General features: G+C 42.2%; 1 protein-coding gene across 1 annotated transcript; it reads left to right on the forward strand.

Annotated features, from left to right (window-relative positions):
* Positions 1 to 7,285: 7,285 nt before the first annotated feature.
* Positions 7,286 to 24,223, forward strand: LOC124712194 (odorant receptor Or2-like). Its single transcript, XM_047242490.1, has 5 exons — positions 7,286 to 7,779; positions 17,364 to 17,463; positions 20,544 to 20,645; positions 22,820 to 22,975; positions 24,158 to 24,223. Exons 1-5 carry the CDS (start codon positions 7,286 to 7,288, stop codon positions 24,221 to 24,223), a joined length of 918 nt encoding a protein of 305 aa, XP_047098446.1.
* The last annotated feature ends 1,474 nt before the right edge of the window (positions 24,224 to 25,697 follow it).

Raw genomic sequence — 25,697 nt, forward strand, 5'->3', positions numbered from 1 at the left:
ATATACAGTTGGCTACAATGTACAGAACGGGGAACTAAAGTTATGAAGAAGCATAATTTTGTTATCATGGCGTACAGTGGTCAACTTCTGACAAAACTGAAAGTTTCCTTCGTAAATTTATCTTACAAGCTGCCATTAGAGTAGAAAATACTTTGGTTCGTCGTAACATCTCACATAGGAAGAATACATATTTACATTGTGGTGTTTGTATTGTAACCTGTAGCAACTGCCAAAAGAACTACATTGAAACATAAAAAACTCGCTTCAAGGAACATACATTTATACGAAGTAAAACTGCTCTAGATACACATTTATCAGCAGACAAATATCATATCACTAGTATTGACAATAGCATGGAGACTTTACACAGAGCAAACAAGGGGTGTATTTTTACGTGCTTGAAGAACATGAAATTTTTACTGCCAAAAGAAAAGAACCTAAGAAGAATATTAACGAAACTAATCAATTTTCCATCCAGTAGAGCTTACTTTAATGTCTATGATTTCTCCCCCTTTTTAACTTTCAGTAAGAGTCCTCAGTGTATTTTTGTTCTTATTCGTTAAAATGAAGGAAAATTCTTACATATTTGGACGTGTCCGACGATTTTGCACTATCATTTGGAATATGTAAACAAAAATAAATAAGCAAATAAATATACGATACACAATATGCTAGTAACATTTGTTTATTAGCTTCTTCTGTAACGCATCGTTCATGCTAAAATTTACAGCACTAACGCAACTATGCTAATCTCGTAACTAGATTCCTTCACCTTCCTCCCCTTTTTACCTTACGGAAAGAGTCCTCGTTTTGTTTCTATCTTTATTCATTAAAATGAAGCCAATTCCTTAAACTCCCGGACATGTTCGATAATTTTTCATTTGCTTTACAAAATTTTTGAAAATATCTAAACAAAGACGAAATGTTCTATGCACAGTTTCCGGTCAGTACGTTTGTAATATTTCTTTTAAATCTACTATCGTTTACTGCATCATTCATGCTGAAATGTACTACATCACCGTGTGCTTTAAGTCAGAATTTTTGTGAATTCTGTATTTAATTATATTTCCGTCCGAAATATTTGTTTTATGATTTAGTTTCACACAATGTTGACAAATTACACTTTCCGGCTCCAGGTATGTGTGAGTTCATAATATTTTTTTGTCATTTCTGGTACCCAGGAGAGATGTTTTCGTATTATTACACTTCTCTAAAATAATTAGTGTTATTGCGCTTTTGTTCCAACGTACACCCGAATATGAACTGCAGTGCAGAGTGAAACCTGTTGTCAATGAATTTAGAACATCATTTTAAAACTACTTTTGCAATACTTTCTTGAATTAGCGCACTCAGCATCATGATATTTTTGTGAATATGATCAATGGAACATGTACTAACTAATTAGTATGTTGAACGTTGATATGAACACCTACCACACATCAACCAGCGAATAGGAAGCGTGTAGTATGAAAAAATTGGTCTCTTAGTAAGCCTTACAGGTCACTGTTCGACGATAACAGCACACCTACTTTCTCTGCTGCGATGAGATTGGCCATTTTACAAGATCTTCTGTTAACAATTGAATAAAGAAAAATGCTTCGAACATTGTCTAGAAAATTTCATGTTAACATAGATAAGAAGAGGGAGGCAGATGCGCATATTGCAATTACGTGAATCTGATTCTGCACATAGCTCTGACAAGCGATGCACTATTCTAAGAATACAAGGTGCAGTAGCTGTTAGAAACAGGTTGATCGCTCGAATTCATCCTTCACCCTCCGTATCACAGTCCAATAGTATATTACATGAGCTTCATAATAACGGCAACATTTACAAGGTTACTAGTAAAGATGCGCATAATAATTTACGCTTTGCGTTCTTGAAGTATCACGAAACTTCATTTATCGATGAAGAGTCCCTTTGTAGTCAGGTACTACGGCTGTCTAAGGATAAGTGTCCCACGAGTAGGTCTTCAGAGGACAATATTGTAGTACTAAGTTGCTGCACATGTGAACTTAAGCTGTACAGTCCTCGGTACAAGAGAAGGATCTCTGATCAACTCAGTGACTGTTTAGGTCTTCCGAGCAATGTATCTGATATACGTAGAAGGAGACAAGGACCTGCGCAGTTTACTTACTGTCTGTTCTTCACTCTGATGTGACACTCTATTATGTGACTGGAAAGTAAAATGCCTCGGTTGATATTCATGAACACAGCAAGATATTGCAATTCTTCTTTTGATGGTCAGAGATGAGATCAACGTAAGTTCGAGCGAAAAGAACTAATAACCACAGTGACCCAAGACAAAAAGTTCTGTCAATATTTTGTTGACGGCTGTGGAGTTGACTTCGGGAATAACAACTATTTTGCGAACTAGAAATATAAGAATGGGAAACATTCAGGGGGATCTGACGTGGAAAGAATGCAATACGACTGGTAGCTACGCAGTCTTTTAATAGGAAAGGAAGCTATCCCTTACAAGAGCGGTTATGCTGTTAGAGAAGGTCATAAACGTAAGGAACAAAAATGACACAAATAAGAGCAACATTTCGAGAAAAATGTATTCATTTTCTAAACCAGCCTAATGTCATGCTAGTCACGGATCTCATATTTTAGAGACAAATATTTTGAGCTGGTAACCGAGCCCTGCTACTCGCTAGTAGTTCGAATTATCGTGTGGTTGTAATTAAGGTGCAGCTACTTACAGAGATCCAGTGTGGGCTGTAATTATAATGTACCAGCGAAACTTATACGTTTTCTAATGCGTTAATGCGAAACCAATTACGCTGCAAAAATACGTTCCAGTTTTTGGTGCTAATCTGGTGCTGTGACTGCAAGGAAGACGTAAAGAAATGATTCACATGTAGGAATTAGGTACAGACGAGGGCAGATTAAGTCAAAAAATTGATAAAGGCACAGTGTTGATTTTATTATTAACTGTCGACTGCACGATATGTTCAGTGAGAGCACCGGAGACGTCGACTAGGTACTGTATCTGTAAAACGACGTGACCAACAGTTGCTCGCAGAGGTTCCAGTAGAGACTGGACAACGTGTATCTGTTTATTCGCCTTCAGACCAGATACATGTCGGACGAGTACCAGCGAACGCGCTCTTTTAGGTATCTCCAAATGCAAAAGTCATGTATATTCAGGTCAGGTGGTCTTGCAGGCCACGCATCTGATTTACCACTGATGATAACACGTTCGTCGAAGGTTCCTTTAACTAGATCTTCCAACACAAACGGGCTCTTCTAAAGCGGGAAACAATGTTGTAGAAGGAGGTCTCGATATCGTGCAGCACGGTACACCTGAAACGACCTATGGATGTGCTCTCTTCAAAGAAAAGTGGACCGTGAATGAAAGTGCTTGTGGATCCACACCACACAGTCACAAACGGCGTGTGCAGTGGCTCTTCGAGCACAACACGCGGTTCAGCAGCACTCCAGATTCGGCAGTTACGTGTATTCACTGCACCCTGTAGTGTAAAATATGCCTCATCACACCACAGAATAATGTACAGCAATATGTCATCATCGTGGAATCATGGCAGAACCCGAAGAACAAATTCAGAACGTTGCCGCGAATCATGATATTTCAGTTTCTGTACCTTTTAGATCGTGTTTGGGCAGCAAGGTAAAATAGGCCGCTAAACTTTCCGTACTGTTGACAGTAGGATGATCACTTCTTGTGATACTACACGAGCACTAACACTATCTGGGGCACTTGCTGATGGGTCACTTACAGCAACCTCAATCTCGCCAATAACTTCCACAGATATCGGAAGCCTGCCTATTCTAGGTGTCACACCAAGCTCAACCGTGTTTTAAAATTTCATTATCGTCATCTGTAAATCATTTAATGATATCGGGCGTCTCCTCAGATTTTTCACTTGGCGATACTCTAAACGCGAGCTGTAATTGCTTCCGTTCACATAAAACAGTTTCAATAACAGGCGCAAGGTCTCTCTTCTTGACACACAAGTCTTCAGTCCGTAGAAAACAGGTGGTCATAGTTAAAGTACGGCTACCCACTGAGGACCAGTGTGAATGACTGTGTGACATCCTTCGCGTCATTTGACAAGCCATAACACGAGTGAATATTTGGCTGCTGCGTAGAGTTTTGATTAAATTTCAGAGAACAACTTTAAGTAACTGAAAATCTTCGCTTTCACGTAACGTAAGCTGTGTAAGCAGGGCACGGCAGGAACGTTACCTGGAGGCATGAATGTTGTGTCTTCCATATTGAATCAACCTTTGAGTGACATCTCATGGTAATGACGGGAGCACATCGTGTTTTAAGTAGTATGTTTACAAAAACACGCGAGACGTACAAGTTCAGCTCGTGCTACAATACACATCTTGTGAACTTTAGAACGAACTGTGGCAAACTGTTGACACTCATTGCCGCAATTCCTTGTCTCGGTCACTTTTTGGCTGGCTTCTCCGCCATGCCACCCAAAGTTTCGTGTCTATATCTAGGTTTGATTCAAGGATGGGAAAAGCTCAAAGTTGAGTCATTTGCTGCGCTGCTGAAGGAACGTACTGCGTGTACACGAAGCGAAGTTGTTGAAGTAGTTCTTGGTAAACGGTTACATGTACTATAAAAATAGAACAACGCAGATTATGGCTCCACATGTTTTTTTCTTTTTTTTTTCTGAGGAATTGTTCTCAAACAATCGCGGGGAAGCTATAGATTAAAAATAGTTTATTATTTCAAATTCCAAGTCTCATATCACGGCCTGATGACGAAGTGGTTATCTTTCGTTATTGGTCATACTTATTACGATATTTTGAAGTTGAATAACGTACTGCCCGTCATTCGAAGAATTTCCAGTGAATTTAGAGTGGAAATAGCGATTGCTGTTCCGAGGGACGCTGAAGTTGGGAGTCTGAAATTGTCACCATATTCCGAAATGTGTACCGCCCAGGATTTGATCGCACAATCTTTCGTTTTCCGGCTACGTTTTCCACCGCCGGAACATCACACAACACGCAAATTACATCCCAGTTTCTGCGTTCTTAAGGTACTGGTAAAGCCACTGTTTACCAGGCATCTTAACTTCAATTCATTGTAATTCAGACAATTTCCACGAAATATATATATATATATATATATATATATATATATATATATATATATATATTCCTCGTGAGTCTATGAGTCTGTCTTGTACGTATTAGTGGTTAGTCCGCATATCCAGATGGAGGCAAGCAAGCAACTGCAGTTTACATACATATAGAATATTAAAACAGATATTAGAATATGTGAGAATTTGGAAGTATCGTGGGACAGGTGTATAAAACGTGCCAACCTACCATATAGTTTATTGACAGATAACTCAGTAGTTACTAAAGCGTAATTCGTGAGAGAATTTTCGCTTTAAGAATAGTTAATGTGCTGTGCTATATGATGTCTTTCTCAATTTATGGGAATCACTTGACGCATCTACACAGTGCTGATCAAAATAAATTACTTGTTTACGGATATTGTAGCAGATAGGGAGAGGACGGAAGGAATCATAGAATAAAGCAGACGGATAAAAGGCATCCGGTTAAAACAGGTGGTAAATGCGTATAGCATGTATGATAAAATTGCCACTATTAGTAATATACTGCATAGATATATAATAAATAGTATATCTAGGCCTCTGACATTGTCTACAGACGACGCAGCTATCGGCCTTCTCAGAGAGCTGGAGTTGGTGCGTAAACGAAACGAAACGAGAGACACCCGAAGAGTATAAGTTCCGGAACAGAAACAAGCACAGATTCTCGTAAAATAAGTGTTAACAATGTGCGTATAAATTACCGAAAAGAGTCTACGCTCACTATGCCACGTGGGTCATTGTAATGTCACAACGGTGAAATATATTAATAAATCTTACTAGCAACAACTTAACACAGGACGAATAGGGAACTTTGTTCACCAAACTTGTGTTAAAATGCATTTCATTGGTTTCACGCGAAATGTTTTGTTTAACTCAGTACTTTGCCATCGCAGCTGTTAGAGGCTGAGGTCTGTAAATTATTAAACGCAAAATTCAGTGCAGATATGTGATACACCAGACTGAAAATACTATTTATCTCTGAAATCTAATGAGGTGTAGTCAATTTGGAACCGTTTGAAAAAATGTATCTGCTGAAAATATAAACTAGCGTGAAAAATGTTGGAGTTGCGTCCGTTGTTGTCGTGGCCACTAGAGAATGTGGAATACCTCAGCTGCAAAGAAATGTGAAAGAACTCAGTAATGGTTTTGGTGGAGAAAGCATCCCGAATTCGGTTGATATGAACGACACAAACGCACTGCGTACAGCAGCAAGCAATTCTTGTAAAACATTTGACTTGTAGTTTCATTTTTTGTATATGTGAGTAGAAATATTATCAACTATCTTTTAAATAATCACATAAACTGCGTGCAGTGTTAATAAATCTAGAAGCGGTATAATCATTTGTCATATGGAAGTTTGGTGTTTTATTTTCCACTCATGGCTTACACTGCGGTATGAAATGTCATCATTTTTTAACGACGTAATTACCCTCCTTGTTGGAGACTATATTCAATACATGGCAGGTTATCTATCATTTAGGTAATTGTCATGCTGAGTTTGTTTATATTATATAACTAGGATCGAAGAGCAGCAGAGGAGACTAAATTAATCATCCACTGAATGCTTTAATGTGACTTGATAATTCAGAACTTTCGTCTCTGGCTGCAAATGTTCCAAACTGCTGTCATATGCATATATAAAGAACATCTTCCACTTCGATGAAGTTAAAAGGTCGAGGAGATTGTTGAACCGTTCAGTTCTTCTGTGCCGTCAGCTTGTCCCGCTTCTCTTAGTTACGGAAGGTATCTGATTAGGATCCCAGCTGCCTGAAGGCTACATCGTCGTTGAAGACCACGTATAGTCGAATATAAGCATGCGCTACCTGTTTTCTATTTGTGCTGTTAACCAGAAGCAGTCCTATCGACGAGAACGTGTGGAAAAACCGCTATCTTGGACAGAAAGTGGACATTCAGTCCTAAAACTGAACATCCGTCACCTGTGGCTTACGGGAATGTGGCCGTTGGGTCACTCTTCAGTGTTCACTCTGTACACAGCCTTCGCATTCACACTGGGCTTGTGGAGCGTTGTGGAGTCTCTGCTAGCAGTTTACTGCACTTTGGGGAAGCTTGAGGAAACCACTCTGCAGTTGATGATCACTTCGACATTGATCTGTGGCTTCATGAAGATGGTTCTCTTTGTGAGCGACTCACATAGTTACAACTTGATGGTACGGAATATGGCTGGTCTCATAGCGGTACAGGACGAAGATAGCTCCAAGGATCCTGCGCTGGCGGCAATCCTGCACGACTCTCGCAGACGTGCGTCCCGCATTACTATGGGAATGCTGCTGTTTATGCTCTCACAGTGCTTCGTCTGGTATCCCATTCCCCTTGTTGTGCATGCAGAAGATCGGCGGCTTCCACTTTCGCAGCACGCGTGGGACAACAACAGTAACTACTACCCACTCTCGTACACTGTCCAGTGCGTATGTGGCCTGTACGTGAGTCAGATCAGCTTCGCACTGGACTGCCTGTTTGCGTCCATCTTGATCCTCGTAGTTGCTCAGCTGAAGATCCTCGGAGAACGTATTTTGAAGTTGAAGCAGGAAGTGATTCCAGTAGAGGCAAACGAAAATCCTCGTCGGTGGGATCAGATACCGACAGACAAACATTATGACGGAATGTACAGAAGATTGTGCGTTTGCATCGACAGCCACCAAAAGATTCTCAGGTACGTTAGTGGTTAATATGTATGTCAAATATGGAACCCAAAATGCAGGTTTGCAATTCAAAGAGAATCGTCCAATTTCACAAGATTATTTATTCAACAACAGTGGAGATAGGAATTTGGCATGAATGTTAAGTAACGCATCGAAATTAAAATATTTCGTTAACGCTAGCAGTGAGTTTCAAGCTCATGTAGTCCTACCTCGCTCAAATGTGCCTAATCGAGATGGCGGACGAAAACAACAAATTGAGTATTGCACACTCATTTATAACAAGTGTTCTCAATTACATCTGCCCACCACAATGTTCTTAGTAATGTGCTGCCTCAACGACGCATACGACCGTAAGAGTCATTGCACTCCAGGGTCACGTGATTTTACGATATGTGATTTTTTTAATGGGGAAATTGAGCAAGAATAGAACGCGTCCATAGCTTTCCCTGTCAGCTTACAATGCTACATAGTATCATCTGTCGAGTCAATAACTTCAGAAATCTCGGAAAAGTGTGGTTCTGTACTTACTTAATTTCTAAATGTTTGCCGTGAAGGACGCATTGACATTTGTGTAAGGTGAATGAATACTTTGATGCCAGAACAAACCGGTACGCATCCAAAAGATATATCCTTGTGAAATCAAATGAAGCTTTTTGAAACCACAATATATTACACTCGATCTATTCCCATTACTGGACCGATCATAAAGAATATTTTAAAAACTATATAGTTATTCGTAAAATACAGGCTCACACGTTCGGTATTAGCGATATTGCCTGGACATGTTCGAACAGTTCCTTCTACCTTAGATCGAAGGGGAGCAGCCACCCATCATGTTACAGAGTCATAGTGTACCGTCACATTAGAATTTGAAAGTGCGTGTTGACTCTAAGACACAGTTTCTGAGAGGTGGGTGTACGGCTATGTTGTCATAGCGTTGACCCCATGCTCTCAGGATATGGCTCATTAGACTTATTTTTGTGGGCTTACGTTAAGGACAGCATGTACAAAACACCAATCAGAATTTCTACCATCCGTGGACGAATCAATGAAGTAATCGGAACTGTTGACGCTGGACTTCAGATCCTCACCTCGGTAGGGCTCGAATATCGTCAGTGTACGACAATTCGGTCGTACACTGAATTTCCTGCATACGGACAGAAACTTCGAGAGCTGCTAAACGTTCTACAAGGAACCACAATGCTGTATCAGAAAGAGTTTCCGAGTTATGGTATTATGAAATGACAGCGGAACTTCATGAATGCCTTGCTTATTTCAAGTCGGCTTCTACTGAACTTTGTCCTTGATGAAACTAGTCGCACCACAAGGACACACTTGAAGGTGAAAACATAGTTGTGCACTAATATGCCACGAAGAAAATGGTTCCTTAGCAATATTTCTATAAAACTATACATCTGTACTTATCAGACCGCCTGATGTTGTAGGACAGACGATACGTTGTGCACCAGTAGTACTTCCTCCCTTTCCAGCCCTGAATAATTTTCAGTAGGTCTCCGTGAGAGCTCTAATCCCTGTAATTTTACCTTCATGGTATTTTCGCGAGATATACCAAGCAGGAATCAGTACATCGGTTGTCTGCTCTAGGAAAGCAGGCTCTAGGAAATTTTACTGTAAACCATATCGCGACGCACAGTGCACCTTTCGAATAGTCTGCTATGGAAGTGTCAGAGCAATGTCGCGGCGCTTTCACTCTGAGGAAACGATCATTTGGCGAAATGCTCTGCTCTTCCTTCGTTCTCCTCTATTTCCTGTGCCTGTTTAATCTAGAACGAGCTCCCTACTGACATATCTTGCTAGGCTATGTAGTATGCATTTGGGACTGACTCAAAAACCAAAAGATGGTAAAGCGAATACTGTCGTAGCTCTAGGCAGACGACGTTATCGTTTCATTTCGTACCGTCGCTTGCATCAACAGCTTATACCAGCTTGGTGTAAGAGCTTGAATTTCAGATCCCACGCAAGACAATTACTGTGGTAGGTCTTTTTAGAAGGATGCGGTGTTTATGCTACCTACTGTCATGTCACGCGAGCCCGTCCTCCATCTATAGTGACCGCGCCGTTGCCGTTTTCCACAGTAGCAAGTAGACAATTAATAGCCTACTTAGAAGCTACAGTGCAATTAATAGGCTGTAAAATGGCTGCTAAGGGCCTCCAAGTACCCGAACCTAGCCACTTACTACCGATGATCGGTTCCCTTTGACCAGAGAATCCAGTCCATTGAACGTAAACAAACCCCACACCATTATGAAGCCACCACCAGTTTGCACAGTGCTTTGTTGAGAGCTAGGGTTCATGGCTTCATGCCGTCCATGCCACACCTTACCATCGGGAGTCATCTGGCCATTCCACGGTTCTGTAGTAGTCTTTGGTCCAACCGTTATTGCCAGGAGCCCTGGAGAGGATTGCTGTCAATGTCGTGCTGTTAGAAAAGCGACTGGTCTGGCGTTGGTCATCTTCTGCCATAGCCCATTAACGCAATTTAGCGGAACAGCTTTAAAGGATACGTCCGACGTACGCCCCACATTTAATTCTGTAGTTATTTCACGCAGTTTGTCTGTTAGCACTGACAGATGTAAGCAAAAGCCGCTGGTCTCGGTTGTTAAGTAAAGGCCGTCGGTCGTCGATTTGTCCTTGGTGAGAGGTAACTCCTGAGTTTGGGTACTCACTGCACGGTCTTGACACTGTTGATCTCGGGATACAGAATTCTCTAACGATTTTTGAAATGGAATGTCCTACGCGTATAGCTACTGTTCCGCCTTCAAAGTCTGCTAATCCTCGCCGTGCGCCGTAGTCAAGTCTATAATATTTCTAGATGAATAACGTAAGGACAAATGACGGCTCCGAAAGTGAACTGCCCTTTTTTTTTTTTGTACGCGATACTACCGCCATCTGTATATGTGCATATTGCTATCCCATTACTTTTCTCACATCAGAGTATTATGGAAAGCACTGTAATGTGATTTCCGAATCATATACATAACCTGGCTTGTGTAGGCAGCTGATTTTCCAGGTTTCAAAACAGAAGTCTAGTGTCCACCGCGTTGTCGGATACCAGTGAGATAGTCCTGTCCCCGAGGCGTAGACAATCCTGACCTACATATTTTATTTGCGAGAGGGGACAACCCTCTGCACAACAGCCTACCTGGAAGACAAGCGCGATTTTATTTAGATGCCCATCCTGGCGGACTTGCCTCCTCCACACCTTTTACGCAGCCCTGGCCAAACCCGGCAGGAGTAGTTTATTTCCTCGTTATTAAGTATGTACAGTGAGCGTTCCTCGAACTTTCAAATGATGAGGAGGCTGATGGGGAGATAATCAAAAATGGTTCAAATGGCTCTGAACACTATGGGACTTAACTGCTGAGGTCATCAGTCCCCTAGAACTTAGAACAACTTAAACCTAACTAACCTAAGGACATCACATACATCCATGCGCGAGGCAGGATTCGAACCTGCGACCGTAGCGGTCACGCGGTTCCAGACTGTATGGGAGATTATCGACAAACTGAATGGCAAATTTGGTCAGTTTTGTCGGATCCATCTCTTTAATGACGAGCTGCTTATGCAAAGAAGGGCTCCTCGCATAATTGCAATGAATTAGACTCTGAAGAATGTGTCATGATAGCTCATAGAAAATCTGACTGAATGATTATCGGGAGGTAGTGTATTTAAATTATTTAAAAATCTGCTTTCAGGTAGGAAACACCTGCAACATCCAGTAGATAACTTCAAGATAACATTACTATTAGCGATAGCCCCATTTCGTAGGTGAAGGAAACAGATGAAAGGTACGTTACAGACTACAAAAAATAAACTTGTCGTCACTCCCCAGTTAATATTAGAATATGGACCTCTACCTGCAGCGCCTCGTACGTCGAAGGTACACTATGTGATCAAAAGTATTCGGACACCCCCAAAAACATACGTTCTTCATATTAGGAGCATTGTGCTGCCACCTACTGCCGATCATATCAGCGACATCAGTAGTCATTACACATCGTGAGAGAGCAGAATAGGGCGCTCCGCGGATTTCACGGACTTCGAACTTGGTCAGGTGATTGGGTGTCGCTTGTGCCACACGTCTGTACGCGAGATTTCCACACTCCTAAACATCCCCAGGTCCACTATTTCCGATGTGATGGTGAAGTGTAAACGTGAAGGGACACATACAACACAAAAGCGCACAGGCCGACCTCATCTGTTGACTGACAAGAGACCGTCGACAGTTTAAGGGGGTCGTAATGTGTAATAGGCAGACATCTACCCAGACCATCACACAGGAATTCCAAACTGCATCAGGATCCACTGCCAGTACTATGGCAGTTAGGCGGGACGTGAGAAAACTTAAATTTCATGGTAGAGTTGCTGCTCATAGGCCACACATCACGCAGGTAAATGCCAATCGACGCCTTGCTTGGCGAAAATTGCGTAAACACAGGAGGATTGAACAGTGCAAACGTTGTGCGGAGTGACGAATCACTGTACACAATGTGGCGATCCGATGGCAGGGTGTGGATATGGCGAATGCCCTGTGAACGTCATCTGCAAGCATGTGTGGTGCCAAAAGTAATATTCGGAGGCGATGGTGTTCCGGTCCGGTTGTGTTTTTCATGGAGGGGACTTGCACCCCTTGTTGTTTTTCGTGGCGCTATCACAGCAGAGACCTACATTGATGTTTTAAGCACCTTCTTACTTTCCACTGTTGAAAAGCAATTCGGGGACGGCGATGGCATCTTTCACCACGATGGAGCCCCTGTTCATAGTGCACGGTCTGTGGCGGAGTGATTACACTATAATAACATCCTTGTAATGGGCTGGCGCGCACAGAGTCCTGATCTGAATCCTATAGAACACCTTTGGGATGTTTTGGAACGCCGACTTTGTGCAGGCCTCACCGACAGATATCGATACCTCTCCTCAGTGCAGCTCTCCGTGAAGAATGGGCTGCCATTCCCCAAGAAACGTTCCGGAAGCTGATTGAACGTATGCCTGCGGGAGGGGAAGCTGTCTTTAAGGCTAAGGGTCGGCCAACACCATATTGAATTCCACTATTGCTGATGGAGGGCGCCACGAACTTGTAAGTCATTTTCAGCCAGGTATCCGGATACTTTTGATCACATAGTTCATATTGAAGAAATTATTGACTCTGACACACATGACAGAGAACAATCACCTTTAGGTTAATTCTTACCCGCTCAGATATTCTGCTGAACTGTTCAAAATTGATTAATCATCATTTGTTTTGACCTGAGTGTTAATGACGTTGCTCAAATCCTACTATATAAATTGTGTCGCATGAAAGATCTAATAAAAAGTGCAAATAGATAATTTTCATATGTTTTCCTATGGTGATCTCTTAACGTAAGGAAGAGTATTTTGATTAAGGAATCACACTCTTTATGCTATTCTAGTCTGAAATTGTGCTAAATAATTTGTTTTGTATCAGAACTACGAGGGCGTGCTGAGAAGTAATGCCTCCGAAATTTTTATTCTGTCCCCAATAGCATCTATAATTTACCCCGTTCTCATTGTCAGCATATTACTTGGTCGAATTTCCCGCTTCCTTCAAACAAGTTTCAGTCCCTTGCCGCACATTGTAGGGTGTAACATGTGGGTTTGTAACTTAACTACGTCGTTGCGTGAGAAATAGCTTGTAACCAAAAATCTAACGATAGAAAACTCCGTCGGCGCGTGGGTGCTGCGACATCAGCACCAATGCGACGCCTTGGGTTCACTGTTATAGATCATCCTCCATACAGTCCCGAATTAGCCGCATCCGACATTCATCTGTTTCCAAAACTTAAATAACAAATGGTTCAAATGGCTCTGAGCACTATGCGACTTAACTTCTGAGGTCATCAGTCGCCTAGAACTTAGAACTAATTAAACCTAACTAACCTAAGGACATCACACACATCCATGCCCGAGGCAGGATTCGAACCTGCGACCGTAGTGGTCGCTGGGCTCCAGACTGTAGCGCCTTGAACCGCACGGCCACTCCAGCCGGCACTTAAATAACACCATCGAGGACTACTTTGATAGTGACGGAGCGGTGCAAGCAGAGGGGAGGTTGTGGCTCTGTCAACGAAGTCAGACTGTGTACAGTGACGGTATCAACAAGTAGTCTGTTGGCAGAAATTCCTTCGTCGCTAGGTATATGTAGGTATTAAGAATAAAGATGTAGAATGTTAATAACGTTTGTTTTATTTAAAAAGCTTTAAGCGTATTCACATAAATGGTTCTAGGGCATTACTGTTCAGTTCGCCTTCGAAATAAAAATATTTTATTCCTTTATTTTATACTGATGTTCGGATTACCATTTGTTCTTCTTACAGCGTTATATATTTTATCTGGAGTTTTGTTTTTTTGTATTACTTCAGTCAGAATCGTAAAAGCTAAACAGCACATCAGGTAAAAAACACTGTCTCCTACACCAGTTAATCGAATCTCCTTTTTTTAATTTTCGAAATTCTTCTTATTCTTTGCTTCAGTAGTTGAGTTTCGCAGTAAAAGTTGAATATACTTGGTGTAACAAGAACGTTGGCGCAGTCTTACACGGCTGAAAATACACGATAATAGAAGCACAGATGTAAGTAAAAATGGGCTCTAAAACGCATACCTTAAGAGCTATGAGATATTCGTAATTTTAAATATTGTGAAACAGATTTCTTCTACTGCTCTCCATATTCTTGGAAGTGGTAGTATGGACCAAAACAAGAAAAAATATGTCAAGTAAACATGCGCTCTAATTTGCGAACCCTAACTGCTATGTACACCTGTTCATCTTCGGTACTTTGGAACACAACTCGTCTAATGAACAAGTGCTCATGACTTTTAAGGCATGCGTTTTAGAGCACATGTGTACTGGACATTTTTTTTTTTTTGGTCCATACTACCACTTCGCAAAATATGGAAAGCAAAGAGCTTGCTGTAGAAGAGATTTCTTTCACACTATTTAAACTCAAGAATATCTCATAGCTCTTATGGTATGCTTTATGGAGCCCATTTTTACTTGACATTAGTGCTTCTATTATCGTGTACTCTCAGCTGTGTAAGTTCGCGCCATCCTTTTTGATACACCCTGTATAGACCCAAGTCGTTGCAAGTTTTGAGGCTACCTAAAATAAAGTGTTCTACCGAATTTCGTTTCCGAATCTTAAAACGTTTATGGGAGGTCTGGAAAGAGATAATTATATGGGGCAGTTGTACATTGCACGAACCGGATACGCACAGTGAATCACAAATTTCAGGACACCAGATCTCTCCTTTTGTCTTGACCAGACAAAACTGACCCATCACAATGATACATTGATATTTTCTTATTCAGCTGATCCCATCCATGTAGAGAGTAGTTCATTCCAATAGATTCCAATGAATTTGGGAGCGAAATGTTTTTTTTCAAATCGCAGTCATGGATTCTGGTCACCTCGGAAACAGCTTGGCCTTATGCTTCACATTTGACCTTTAGTGCAGTAATTTCGATGCTAAAAATTCTTTTCCTTGGTCTGTTACACCTCAACGTAATATTCATACTTCATGATCCCCATATACACTCCTGGAAATTGAAATAAGAACACCGTGAATTCATTGTCCCAGGAAGGGGACACTTTATTGACACATTCCTGGGGTCAGATACATCACATGATCACACTGACAGAACCACAGGCACATAGACACAGGCAACAGAGCATGCACAATGTCGGCACTAGCACAGCGTACATCCACCTTTCGCAGCAATGCAGGCTGCTATTCTCCCATGGAGACGATCGTAGAGATGCTGGATGTAGTCCTGTGGAACGGCTTGCCATGCCATTTCCACCTGGCGCCTCAGTTGGACCAGCGTTCGTGCTGGACGTGCAGACTGCGTGAGACGACGCTTCATCCAGTCCCAAACATGCTCAATGGGGGACAGATCCGGAGATCTTGCTGGCCAGGGTAGTTGACTTACACCTTCTAGAGCACGTTGGGTGGCACAGGATACATGCGGACGTGCATTGTCCTGTTGGAACAGCAAGTTCCCTTGCCGGTCTAGGAATGGTAGAACGATGGGTTCGATGACGGTTTGGATGTACCGTGCACTATTCAGTGTCCCCTCGACGATCATCAGTGGTGTACGGCCAGTGTAGGAGATCGCTCCCCACACCATGATGCCGGGTGTTGGCCCTGTGTGCCTCGGTCGTATGCAGTCCTGATTGTGGCGCTCACATCCACGGCGCCAAACACGCATACGACCATCATTGGCACCAAGGCAGAAGCGACTCTCATCGCTGAAGACGACACGTCTCCATTCGTCCCTCCATTCACGCCTGTCGCGACACCACTGGAGGCGGGCTGCACGATGTTGGGGCGTGAGCGGAAGACGGCCTAACGGTGTGCGGGACCGTAGCCCAGCTTCATGGAGACGGTTGCGAATGGTCCTCGCCGATAGCCCAGGAGCAACAGTGCCCCTAATTTGCTGGGAAGTGGCGGTGCGGTCCCCTACGGCACTGCATAGGATCCTACGGTCTTGGCGTGCATCCGTGCGTCGCTGCGGTCCGGTCCCAGGTCGACGGGCACGTGCACCTTCCGCCGACCACTGGCGACAACATCGATGTACTGTGGAGACCTCACGCCCCAAGTGTTGAGCAATTCGGCGGTACGTCCACCCGGCCTCCCGCATGCCCACTATACGCCCTCGCTCAAAGCCCGTCAACTGCACATACGGTTCACGTCCACGCTGTCGCGGCATGCTACCAGTGTTAAAGACTGCGATGGAGCTCCGTATGCCACGGCAAACTGGCTGACACTGACGGCGGCGGTGCACAAATGCTGCGCAGCTAGCGCCATTCGACGGCCAACACCGCGGTTCCTGGTGTGTCCGCTGTGCCGTGCGTGTGATCATTGCTTGTACAGCCCTCTCGCAGTGTCCGGAGCAAGTATGGTGGGTCTGACACACCGGTGTCAATGTGTTCTATTTTCCATTTCCAGTAGTGTATATGGAAACTCATTTATGACAGACTGTGAACAGCTTTATACTTCTGGTGTTTAACAACTAGGTTCTCCCATCGAGACAGCAGACTACGAAGTCAGACACTCAGATTATGACGTTACATGCCATTGTAATTATGAATAGCGCTGTACGCGCATGAAGAATACACAGAAGTGCAAGAGTGAAACCAGATATTTAGTGATAGGTTCGAAAATCTATACTGATTCACGTATTAGACAAGCGTTATGAGCGTATGGCCTTTCAGAATTTCACCAGACGTCCAAAACCAATTGTTGGCATAGTTTTAAACGTATATTAATACGTATTGTCTTATCGTTTTGCACGGTTTATGCTACTATCATTCAGCGCGCATTCTCGTATTTTCTGTTAACAATGGTAACAAATGCAGATAATATGAGCTTGTTACCCGGGACTGAAAGAACCAATTCGTCAAATAGGTCGGAGGAATAATTTCTGAACAAGCCGAATACAGTAAATGGTTGTCCATTGTGGTCCTACATAATGATTTTCCTCAGTTTTAAAGAAAACAGTAGCACAGTTCCACTGACATTTCACATAGCATTTACAATTACGTCCTTGTTCCAGGTTCGTCACGCGTGTACAAGACGCCATGAGCCCCATAGCAATGACGCAGTTTGCTAGCAGTGTTGTCATCGCATGTATGGGGCTATTTCAAGCGACATACGTAAGACCATCACTCTTAAACTAGGCATATGTGTTTCACTTTATGTGATCATGTGTAACACTTCTAACCAAGAACGAGTCACTACGTACTAAATTACAGATTGTGATTTTGGTTTCTTTATGGCCATCTTACAAAAATTAGGAACTCTAATTTATATATTGTCTGGAAAGGAAACTGAAAGGAAGGAAAAAAAAAGCATGAGATCAGTTCTCTCGTGACGTATCTTAAGACTTTCTCATACATTACGTTCAAGTAAAATGCCACGATAATGTCTTTAAAAATTCTAAAACTATCAGTAATGTGATGTAAACTACGCATCATTCAGTCCGAAAGAAAAAATCTTGCTGGAACAGTTAACATTACATCACGTCTAACAAAAAGGCAGGAGCATTATCTCCAGGTAGATTACACAGTTCATGGTCATACCGGTTGACCCAAATCATCATTACGGCTCCCTACACGAGTATACTGACGCCTGTAGGCACTGCAGTCACGTGACACATAAAGGAGAGTACGAGATCATTGCTGAAAATTAGTGCTTCCGAATTTTTTATATTTTAAATAAAAAATTATTAACATCCCACATCTTTGTTCTTCATGTCTACATAGGTGTTTGTCGACGTAGTCACATGGGTAATGAACATCTTTCTCCCAACGAGAGACAAATTTGTTGATGCCGTCACTGTAGAAATTTAGCCATTGGTGACGGAGCGCCGGCTGGTGTGACCGTGCGGTTCTAGGCGCTTCAGTCTGGAACCGCGCGACCGCTACGGTCGCAGGTTCGAATCCTGCCTCAGGCATGGATGTGTGTGTTGTCCTTAGGTTAGTTAGGTTTAAGTAGTTCCAAGTTCTAGGGGACTGATGACTTCAGATGTTAAGTCACATTGTGCTCAGAGCCATTTGAACCATTTGTTGACGGCGCCATAACCTCAGCCCTGCTTCACCTCTTCATCGCTATCAAAATGAAGTCCTCGAAGGCGTTCTATTAGCTTCGGAAACAGATGAAAATCAGATGCAGGCATGTCGGGATTATATGGAGGACGATGGATCGATGACGATGAACCCAAGGCGTCGGATTGTTGCAGATGTCGCAGCGCTGGTGTGTGGTCTGGCCATGTCGTGCTGAACGAAAGGGTGCCCCATGTGTGGACGAACTCTTCGAATTCGTGCTTTCAGTTTTCTGAGCTGTTCCTTACGTACCAACATAGTTACGGTACACACCGCCATGTTACATGCTGCAGTTCAGAGCCCTCTTGCGGCAGAGGGCTAAAATTTGTGTCGAAGAAACGGGAAAGTCTACGGAATAATATGCAGGACGATATTGAGAATACAATATAAATTTCGGAGGCATTGCTTTTCAGCATGACCTCGTATATAAGGGGAGCAGAGATGAATGGGAATTAAGTCTAATGACGATAAGATACGGCGATTGGGAAAATAATTGAGATAAGCTGTTTTATAGCCCCGCATCTGGGAACCAGCGTCTCGCTAATGGGAAAGCTCGTCGGTACTTAGTGTATTAATGTCAATCTCTATGCAGAGTGCTAGGTCTATGATGAGACCACGAGCAGGCGACAGGTTGTTACGTTGAGGGACTACACTGATCAGCAAAACATTACGACCAGTGGTGGGTACCACTGCCCACTGCACGGTTTGATGCCTCATGATGACGTTGTGGGCATGCGAAGCAGTAATAAAAACATGTAAACTGATCAGTGACGGATGGAAGTTTACTCTAGCGAAGATATGCACTGAAAATGGAGAAATCCACTGAGATAAGCGACTTTGCCATAGACCAGATCATTATTACGCAGAGCGTGTGACCGAGTATGTCGAAAACGGCGAAGCTGGTCGAATGTTCACGTGCTACCACCGTGACCATCTACAGAAAGTGGCAGAAGTGCAGTGAATCTACAAATAGACGCCAAGTAGCCGGCCGACTACGCGTCTTCACAGAACTTGGGGTTTGGAGGCTTGTCTCCTCTGTAAAGTAGGATAGATGGCGGTCTGTGACATCTCCGCCGAAATAACACAGTGCTGGTGGACAGACATATGGTTCGGAATTAAACATTCAGCGCTCACTGTTGAACATTGGACCTCGCAGCAAACGATCCTTACGTGTTCACTCATTGGCCCAACGATATCGTTGATTGTGATTGCAGTGGGCTCGGAATCATCGAGATTGGACGGTATATCACTGAAAATGACAGATGTACCACGTTTCGGCTGCACCAGGTCGGTGGTCGACTCCGCAAACATTGTCATACAGGCGAACTGCTGCTCGCAACCGCGCCACGGGCGCAAGCTGGTGGGAACAGCATTAAAGTATGACAAAAACGCTCCTGTTCTTGCATTGGACCTGTGGTAGTGGTCGAAGACACCATTTCAGCTGCCGACCACATACATTCCTACATGCTTCATGCGTTCCCTGACGACGACGCCACCTATCAGCAGTGTAATTGCCCGGTCTCGATGCCATAATCGTGCAACAGTGGTTGGAGGAGCATGATACTGAAACGACGTTAATGTCTTGGGCACCAAATTCGTGTGATGTGAATCCGATGTTTCCTCTCTGAGTCCATATCGAGCCACATCACAGCGTACAAAATCGGTAGCCAGTTATTTACGGGTATTACATGATTTTTGCGTAGATACCTGGTGCACATAACTCTACCAACGAACTGTACAGTCGATGAGAAGCAGAATCGGTGATAATGTGTTACAAAGATGGCCCAAAAACCGTTAGAAGGTGGTCATAACGGTTTGGCTCGCCAGTGTATATCATCTGATAGCTTGTGTCATATTTTGTACAACCAAAACCAGCTTAGTCAAATTATTAAAACAGAGATTGGCGACTATTTCGTATTAGGATCAAAACCAGTTTACGGCGATCATGGTCTTTGACAAATCCGCTTCATAATCAGGTCCAGGTACAATTGATGGTTAACAACAAAGACGATGATACCACGGCGAAAACTTACTACAACTCAAAATTATTGTCAATATGGGCCCTAAAATCTTCCCTAAAGTAAACAGCTAAATCAGTAATACACATATATTTAACTGTGTTTCATTTACAGGGAGAGGACATGAGTGTCGCACTGAAGTGCGCTTCTTACCTTCCCATTCCAGGAGGGCAGGTGTACCTCTATTGTTGGGCAGCTCACAGCGTATCTGAAGAAGTAAGTATGACGCCACAATTCGATAGATAAAATGTATTTTTCTTTATTCACGTCTCGAATTCTATACCCAAAACTGTTCTTTTCCGTTTAGTGTGGCATGCTCGTTCCTGCCATTCGAAAAGTTGGCAGTTCTAGTGCTACAGGAAATCTCTTTCTGCGACGCAGTAGGAAGCTCTGATCTGTACATTATTCGTTTCTAGACCGTGACGCCACTTTTCTGAGTCCACCTCAATTTACTGTGTAAACGTCCAGCGAGAATAGCGTCATGGCTGAAGACAGTTACCTCATGGAGAGAGCGGACATCGAGAGTATCCACTTGGACTCGATTTTGGTATGATTGAGTTCGGTCAGGACTCTGACATCGTTTCTCCCTCTTCAGTGACTCTTTTCAGCTTTCGGCGAACTTTTACACTCTTGAGGCCTGCAACGATATATGAGAACCCAGTATTTCCTTATCAAGGCATTTTGTACGCTGAACAAGTCCCTTTTCATGTGTTCTACGTCTGATGCGAGGCAGATCCTCTCTGTTTATTTGTTGCTCATTCATCTTAATAAAGTCCAACATGCAAGATACAATACGAATGAAACTTCCTGGCAGATTAAAACTGTGTGCCGGACCGAGACTCGAACTCGGGACCCGGGTTCGAGTCTCGGTCCGGCACAAAGTTTTAATCTGCCAGGAAGTTTTATATCAGCGCACACTCCGCTGCAGAGTGAAAATCTCATTCTGGATACAATACAAACAAGCACTATGTTACTTCTGGACTTAATGGACAGCTGTTGGATGTAAGATGTACTGGAGGTAGATCACCACTTTCACAATATTTTCTTGCTGGTTTCTGCATGTTTTTAGAGCGCTTCTACTCCGAAATTGTGTGCTGAATTATTGTTATCTACTCCAGCTACTAAAATTTCTTTATTTACACCATGACCAGTTTCGACCTTTTTATTGAAGCCAATTGCTTCAATCGATAACTGGCATTACAAATGCAACCAAACGTTGTAGTTAATGGTGTAATGAACAGTTAAAACAGTATGTAACAGAAATGTAGAAGTTTCTTCATGAAATAAGTACAAAAGTACACATGTACAGTATAATACAGAAGAAGTAAAAATAAAATACATTCTACATTACGCTTTGTTGAACAGAAGTCAAGTGATTATCATGTCTCAGCATTAAAAGGAGCTATATTTTGACATCTCCGAAATTTGAAAGAAATGGTTGCCTTACCAATGTACATTTTTGGTAGCTACTTAGATTTTATGAACTTTTAAAATATTTGCGGTGGACTATGTGTGTAGGTCAAGGGCAAAGTTACATTCTTTAGCATAAGCGGGTAGAGGTAGAAACAAGGGGAACAGCAGTGGCAGCTAGCGTGCCATGGACTCTACGTGTGCTGCTTAAAAGAACTTGTTTACGAACACAGCTATGAAATTTCAATGTGTCTTTGAGGAAAGATATCAATAACGAGTGTCATATATCGAGAAAACTGGGTTGCCTTACTGTTCACTTGACCGTCTTTTCACTTTATTTTTGCAGGTGTGCATCACTATCTGTTTCGTCATTCTTGTCCATTTTGTATCCCTTCTTCATTGTTTGAAGAATTTAGAAGGTTTTTTCATTACTGTATAAGGAAATGTGCTTTCTGCGTATGTCCATATTTCTAATGTATGTTTCTTGTTGCGTGTCTTAAATTTACATCCCGTTTGTTAGTTCTGGCTAGCTTTACAGTCAGAGCTGTAGATTTCGCAGCAGTCACCACTTTGTTTGTGCTGATGTTTGGTGTCAAAACTCGTAACAGTGAAGGTCGCCACGTGCACATCATGTTCTTTAAAAAGATTGCTTAGTTTAAATGAGACATGGTCGTGGAAAGGAAGCACACACGATGCGCTGTATCCAACAAAAATTCATCGTATCATTTATAAAAATTTTTGTTTGTATAAAAATGCCAGTTTCAGATAGCACTAAAAAAATTACTGCGATGTAAAAGCCGAAATTTTCGTGGAGTAAAATGAAGAAGTTTTTAGCACCTAGACCTGTTATTCGTTAAGTCAGTGACATTTTTGTGTGAGCCATATACTTCCAGCACAGTATGCAAGTTGGGTGGCACTAATGTTTTGTGTTTGTGTAAACGTCATGTTACAGTGGAACCGTTCTACACTGGTGTTCACAGGCAGCGTCGGTTTCCACGGCGGCTTACAGCTGCTCCTGGGTGGAGTGCAGCGCGAGATTCAAGCACGCTCTGAGAATCCTCATCGTCCGCGCACAGAAACCGCTGGTTCTCACCGCTGGACACCTCTACCCCATCAACAGGGGTGCCTTTCTGTCGGTAAGAGATGTGTCATTATCTCAGAAGAGTCGAAACAATCCACTTACGTCTTCTAAATTGTTGCTGAATAGTTAATCACATTTGGGAAAATAGGAAAACGGAGATGAGCGTAATAAATGTGAGTGGCCGTCGGCATTAAACGGAAGTACATTGTGCTACCTATATAACAAATGAGTATTTCCTGCTTTTTGCTAACACAGGATTCACTGATAGCAAAAACATGTGCATCAGATCCTAAAAGGTACAGAGCTGACTATACTTCAACGAAACGACTGAGATTTGAGAATAATAACTTATTTAACTTGCTCCTCATGGATAGCAACGTCCATTCACCTCGTGCAGCCACGTTAGATTAACTTCTCACAAAGAATGAAACCCAGCATTTAGACTGCCTAATGATATATTCAGATAATAAGAATTTTTCGTTACATGTTCGGGGTGCACTGGAGGAGGTGAGTTGTAGACCTCCAGAAATAGAACCCAATAGGTGTGCACAGTGGAGAAAGAGATGAATGTGCATGAAAAGACTGAAATGTACAAATAAAGTGTAATTAAGATATAGTTCGGTTTTATAGCCTTTATCAATAAATTTATATTTTATGTTTCTGGAAAGTCGAAGTTCCATTCATTAAAAATCTCGACACACTATCAATTGGGACAGTGACTAAAGCGATCAGAAAAACTTGTTAGCTTTGGCCTAAAATCGCACATTTATGTTGCCTATTGGCTGTACGTTTCAGTATCAAGTACCATCATCAGGCCATCCCCTGGGAGACGGTTGTCAAATTCATTTTGAAGTATGTGTGCCATACCTACTTGGAACGTGAACTTGGAACTGTGCATCAGAGAATGACCAGGTTATGGTAGCCTGATGCTAAAACTGGACCCTCTAGGCAAAACAAACCAGCGATTTATATTTTAACAGATGTCACAACTTTGGCCATAGTGACATATATATTCGCAGCTTTGGCAGAAGGAGAAAGTTCATTTCGAGATGAAGAAAATTTTATTCAGTGCTCTCTATCGTCTGTTACGTTACGGAACTGCTTGTCATAGAGGAAGAGACCTATGACCAATACAGGAGACATATGTCAAGGCAGGATGGTGCAAGAAACCTGCTGAGGTGGTCTACCGAAAGAAGCCATATCAAGACTATGTTCACACTGGGGAATTCGCCATCAGGGTCTTGAGAAAAGTGAAATTGTGACACCAGCACACCACGCCAGGGCTGCAGTACAGCTGACATAGCGAGAGGACGGGGCCACCGAGGGTGTAATGTCACGAGTGCTCAACGATATGCCTCACGTCCCCTTGTGCTGGAGGAAAAGCACTGCCATTACAAAAATAGTGTTAGACCTAATACACAAAAATTTTGACTTGGTCAACAAGTATCAACTGTCACCGGCATATACTGACGCAAGAAGCCTATGTCATTGCACATGCCAAGATGGATCATGAAGCTGTCGCTCTCATCCAGTGTCTTCACCATCGTGTACAATAATAAGCACTACCAGTCACAATATAAGGTGATTTTTTTAAAGCACGACTGGTCTTGGACATCGGCCCATATTCAAGTCGTTTACTTGTAATTACATGTTTCAGTGTCAATGTTACAGATCACTGTTTAAATAAAAGCCAGGTAATGTGATCATGTCTAAATAGAGCCAACTGAAACTATAGGAAGTTGCTAGGGGATACGTTTTGTTAAGTATCGTAGTACTTACATACATCTGGAGAATCCATATCGTTTCCACATTAATTCATTACATTTTATACAAAAATATGTCAATTTTTTACACATTAACTGTGTATTTTACATCACAGCAAATACAGGTGCCATTGATGCAGTAGATGTCAATATCTTCGGAAGAAAATAAACTCATAATATCCAAAATATTTAAGAACGAAAACAGAGCTTATATCAAAGAAGTTCAAAGTGTTAGACAAAAATAAAAGTGAGAGATATTACCGATTGTGTAAATGAAATTTTTCATGAGTATTGAATCACACCGTCGTTTAAAATACATACAATAGTTACTAGTAAATTATATAATGTTGTAATTACTGTCTTTCTTTCAGTAGCACTTTCATAGCACTTTTAGTTTGAAGAAGTTTCATTAAAGTTGTGTAGAAATGACCTGTTTGCCAGGTCTACTTCATCATTTACAGTGAGGTGTGGTGAGGTGATGGTATGGATGTAAATTTCAAGCTCTACAAGATTTATTTTCTGTCGTTTGCTGACAGTGCATAGTACCTGTAGATTCTCTTTAATAGTTGCGACTGAGTGGCTCTATTCTTTCTGATGTGCTGAGAAAGTGGATGTATCAAAGTTATTTAACCGGAAAGAATCCTTGTTATCCCCGTACTTCATAGTGAAACTCTTTCCTGTCTGGAAAACGTAGAACTGGGGGTAATTGTCACATGAAAGTTTACTGATACCTGATTTGCTGTGACATTTCCTGTTTGTCTTCCTGCAGTGAATGAGACGCTCTTGTAGCTTATTGTTAGTGCTTAGGATATCTGAATACCACTGTTACGAAAAAGGTTAGGAATTTGGTATGCAGTTTGGAGAGAAAGGAGACACAAAGAAATGTATTTGTTTGGTACAGTCTGATTTAGGAGGTGCACGTTGTTTCTTTTTGGTTGCGTTGTTAAGTAAATCAATTTTGTCATTGTTGTATCCATTCCTGTGTGCAGTTGCCTTCATAATTTTAATTCCTTT

This window comes from Schistocerca piceifrons, chromosome 8, assembly GCF_021461385.2.
Source record: "Schistocerca piceifrons isolate TAMUIC-IGC-003096 chromosome 8, iqSchPice1.1, whole genome shotgun sequence".
Taxonomy (NCBI): domain Eukaryota; kingdom Metazoa; phylum Arthropoda; class Insecta; order Orthoptera; family Acrididae; genus Schistocerca; species Schistocerca piceifrons.

Coding starts and splice junctions, on each gene's coding strand:
- LOC124712194 (XM_047242490.1), top strand. CDS start 7,286: ATGGCTGGTCTCATAGCGGTACAGGACGAAGATAGCTCCAAGGATCCT. Junction 17,464..20,543: donor GGCTATTTCAAGCGACATAC/GTAAGACCATCA, acceptor TTTCATTTACAG/GGAGAGGACATGAGTGTCGC. Junction 20,646..22,819: donor CTCACAGCGTATCTGAAGAA/GTAAGTATGACG, acceptor TGGTGTTCACAG/GCAGCGTCGGTTTCCACGGC.